General features: G+C 33.5%; 1 protein-coding gene across 1 annotated transcript; it reads left to right on the top strand.

Moving 5' to 3' along the window:
• The first annotated feature begins 2,831 nt into the window (after positions 1-2,831).
• On the top strand, positions 2,832-3,781 carry LOC127868151 (uncharacterized). The gene is made up of 2 exons (XM_052409780.1): positions 2,832-2,981; positions 3,392-3,781. Exons 1-2 carry the CDS (start codon positions 2,886-2,888, stop codon positions 3,650-3,652), a joined length of 357 nt encoding a protein of 118 aa, XP_052265740.1. The 5' UTR covers positions 2,832-2,885; the 3' UTR covers positions 3,653-3,781.
• Positions 3,782-4,185: the final 404 nt, after the last annotated feature.

The following is a 4,185-nucleotide window of genomic DNA, read 5'->3' as shown; positions in this document are numbered from 1 at the left end:
TTCACATCGTACAAGAATGATCAGTTGTCAATCGAAAGTACGGTTGATATTCATTATGGCAGAAGTGGTAAAGTGCATACATTGTGGAAAGACAGTTGGGCAGAGGCAACGTGCTGTTTCTTGCGATGCCTGCGAGCGATGGCAACACTTATGTTGTGATTCTGGTAAGTGAACTTAGTATATAATTATTTGTTATGACTTACATTTTTCAGGTCAGGCATATAATGTTTTCCCATAACTAATGAATCTTAAATATTTTATACTTGTATATTATCGGGTAATCAACCAATGTCCGTTAATCCGTTGACACATAACAGATACCTGATAACGATAATAAAACATGTCATATAAATGTAGGAAGTCGCTTGACCGTTACCTTTGCGTTATATCATATGGGTAATGTACACCGCTGCTACACCCGATAATTAATTAAGCATTGTTGAAATCCAACAAAAAGTGCAGATTACATAGGATTTAAAACAATATGTTTGTACTTTTACCTGAAATAGTGAAATATGAATGAATATTATGATATTATGTGCATTTTATATTTATGATAAGAATTTACATCTTAACGTCTTATCTAATTTATACATAGTAAATAATCGTGATTATTTTTAACTAGCTTAACGCCCTTAACAATATTATTTTAGATATAAATTGTTACGTTTCGCACGTCGATTTTGGTATTTTCTTTACGAGTGAAACAATATAGCCAATACAAAATATCATATGATTACTCAAACACATGGAATATTTTAAATATGTTATATATAAGACTACTTGCTATACTGTCAGTGTCATGCGGAAATTGATCTTATTTCTTTATATCCACCTTGACACTTTATTAGCGCCGTCTTTAATTAGGCTATCTCAAATAAAGAACAGATAACTGTGAAATTAATAACTATGTGCAACGGTGATGTGGATACATCCTCGTTTTTAATTTTAAATGTACACAACAATTTAGCCATAAATGAAATCAATTATTTTAGCAGTAAATCCAATTTTTCCAGTACAGTAGCCAGGTGCCTGTGTATGGAGCTGATAAGACAGATTCACCACAGCAGGTTGCTAATACACAGTGTAGACTTCCCCTGTTTTCTTATTGTATTTGTTATTTACCTGATTGGATTAAATGAGTCGCGTTCTGGGAGTAATGGGCATAATTCATGTGCGTAAAGTGTCGACCCTAAATTGGATTTTTGCTAAAAAGAGACTTCATTTAAACGAAAAATGTCATAAAAGCGGAAAGTGTCGTCCCTGATAATTCATGCGGACTGCACAGGCTAATCTAAGACGACACTTTACGCACATGCATTATGCCCAGTTTTCTCAGAACGCGACTCAAATAAAGTATATTCATTCGGGTCTGCTAGCGTTATGTTGAGGGTCATTTTATTTGAAAAGCTGGGTTTCTGAAATAATTTCAATCGTTTGGCTTGTATACACAATTTAATGAATTTATTGGCGCGATGGAACATGAAGTATAAATCAAGCTGACAGTTTTTAATTATGTGTAATTTAATTCGCATCTTTCGCTTAACTCAAAGTTCAATGTCACGCGCACTTCACAAACATCACGTTTCATTATATTTATTTTTATAAATTATGTACAAATATTATATGTTATAAACATAATTTTGTTTTGTTTATTTACTTAACCAGAAAGAAATAATAAAACATTGCTATATATAAAGCGCTTTACTTTTGAAAAATTCTACATTAATTAAAGAAATATCGTATTTTTATTAAGTGCACGTGCTTGACATTTATAAAATATTAGTATTTTATTGTAAAACAATCGAAATCTGACCTGAAATTTGATGCAAGTCACAATTTATTTAGCGGCCGGTATTATGCTCTCGGCCGCTGATGGTGTATTGTAGTATATACAATTATGATAAGAAACTGTAGCAGGCAACAGGCATCAGGTTGATAAGAAGAACTGATGTATTTATTGAACGCGAATAACATCAACAACTAATAATGTTTTGAAATTATAAATTTGCCCATAATAATTGTATAACATTATTCATCTAGCGCAAAGTGCATTAAACGCTCGCCCGCTGTTGGGTATTTTTATATTTAGTAACACCTTAATACCATCATTTTTAAACTGAGACCTCTTTTTTGTTAAGTGTACGTGCTTGAAGTAATGTTGCTCTTATTTAAATAAGACTACATGCTATACAGTCAGTGTCATGCGAAAATGGATCTTATTTCAGTAAATAACATTACTTCGGCATTGTAAAATTTCGTATTGTATGATTATAATATATAGACATTTATTTAATGTACTGATATCTAAATCAACTTATGATTTGACCGGTATTATGGCATTGAACGCGTATATAAAAGACACATATACTATTCTTATTAAATCATATAAATACTTATACTAATTTAAGTCATCATATAATCAGATTGCGCACTGCGTGTAATCAGATTATCACCTTAAAACGAATCCGATGGATAAGTAAATCGAGCTTACTATTCAAATCAGTGATTCCTTGTGGTACAATCAATCATGTGATAATGGGAGACATACCCATGGCACAGTTCATGATTTATTTTACAGCCGAGGATCGAACCAATGGTATCTGATATTTTGAAACGGATATGTTGCCACTAGGCTATATGAGGTCTCAAGAATGAACATGGGTCAGTTACTCTATCGGTATAGAATCTGACCGTGTGTACAACAACATGATACAGAAGCATAAATATTACGTAACTGAAAATCATTCTTTCATGTTAGTTTGAAAAAGTATGTGTATTTCTAGGTCTTTGATGTGCTGATTTAATTTTATTTGTTTACCTTACAGACTCTGGAAAATGGCCCTGAAGCAGATGAGACGAATTCCACACCAGAAACTGAGGAAATGTCAGATAACCGTTCACCAGACTTGAGTTTCGAGAACGAGGCAGATGGTTTGATGGCTGACAGCAGTGCATCACTACTAGACATATCTCTAAGAGTGAGTTTTTTTTATTTTTTTTACAAAATGTTGTTGAATAAAGATAATTTGACAAAAATATTAGTAGTTCAAGGTCGCGGTGGTGTAGTGGATGAGATATCCGCCTAGCGATCGGGTGTTAGTGGGTTCACTCCTTACTTGGGAAGCATTCTTATTAACTCCTCCATAGACACCAAGTACTGGTTCTTCCCAGGAAACCGACTCGATAATGTCCAGGTCTGACTTCCATGCTCGAAAGGGCACTTGGCAGTATAAATAGATAGTTGTTTTTCATGCTTGTCCCATTTTTAAAGAAAAAAAACTGAAGAAGTTATCAGTTTGGTGATGCCTTAGTAAAATACAGAAAGACCTATAATCTTTACTTCAAACTGCATTTTCTTTGCTTGTAAAAATGTATTTATTTATTTCAGCTCCATGACTTTGGAAGGTTTACACCAGTACCCACCATAATCCGTCATCAGTGTGAACAAGCGCAACCGGAGATGATTTCTGTGGGTACTCAAACCGACGATACGAGAGTTCCCAGAAGTATATCAACCCAGACTTCTACTGAAACGTCGACAGTTGGGATACAAGTGGATCGGCCTAGCTTCACCTTTGGGGATATAAGGGATGATGACAGTAAGGTGTTGTTCCACACTGGTATCCCAAATGCTGGAACTTTTGAATGATTGTTTGATGAGGTCAGTGTTGGAATGAAAGCAGGGTTGGCACGAAAAACCTGCCCCCGGAAAAATATAGTGTGTTTATTAACTGAAATAGTCAAACTAATATAAATTCGAAAAGTGGCTCCTTAAAACTAGTACAAATTAAGTTTGATAAGAAGCTGAACAAGTGAACTTTGTGAGAAATTCAGAATACAATTACAACTAGAAGTGTTTGACCATTATATGTATGTATAAGTAATATACTATGTAATTATGTGAATTATACTTAATTTGACATTTTACAGTCAGCTTTCATTTGTGAAAATAAAATTGTTACTGATTATTATTTTCTTGTCTCATATTCCATACAAACATTTTCAGGCAAAAAAAGAAAATTGTGTTTCTGCGTTAGTGCGTTTGTGTCAATATATTTATACATGTTTTCTTGCTTGAAAGCAGTTTTGTAAGACCAAACAAATTATAAGACTGAAATTCTGATAAATATTGTACTGGATTAAAGTTTACATACATTAATTGACACAGAACGTTGAAAACAC

This window comes from Dreissena polymorpha, chromosome 1 (assembly GCF_020536995.1).
Source record: "Dreissena polymorpha isolate Duluth1 chromosome 1, UMN_Dpol_1.0, whole genome shotgun sequence".
NCBI lineage: Eukaryota > Metazoa > Mollusca > Bivalvia > Myida > Dreissenidae > Dreissena > Dreissena polymorpha.
The sequence above is the reverse complement of the archived record's forward strand: the minus strand, read 5'-3'. Positions and strand labels throughout refer to the sequence as shown.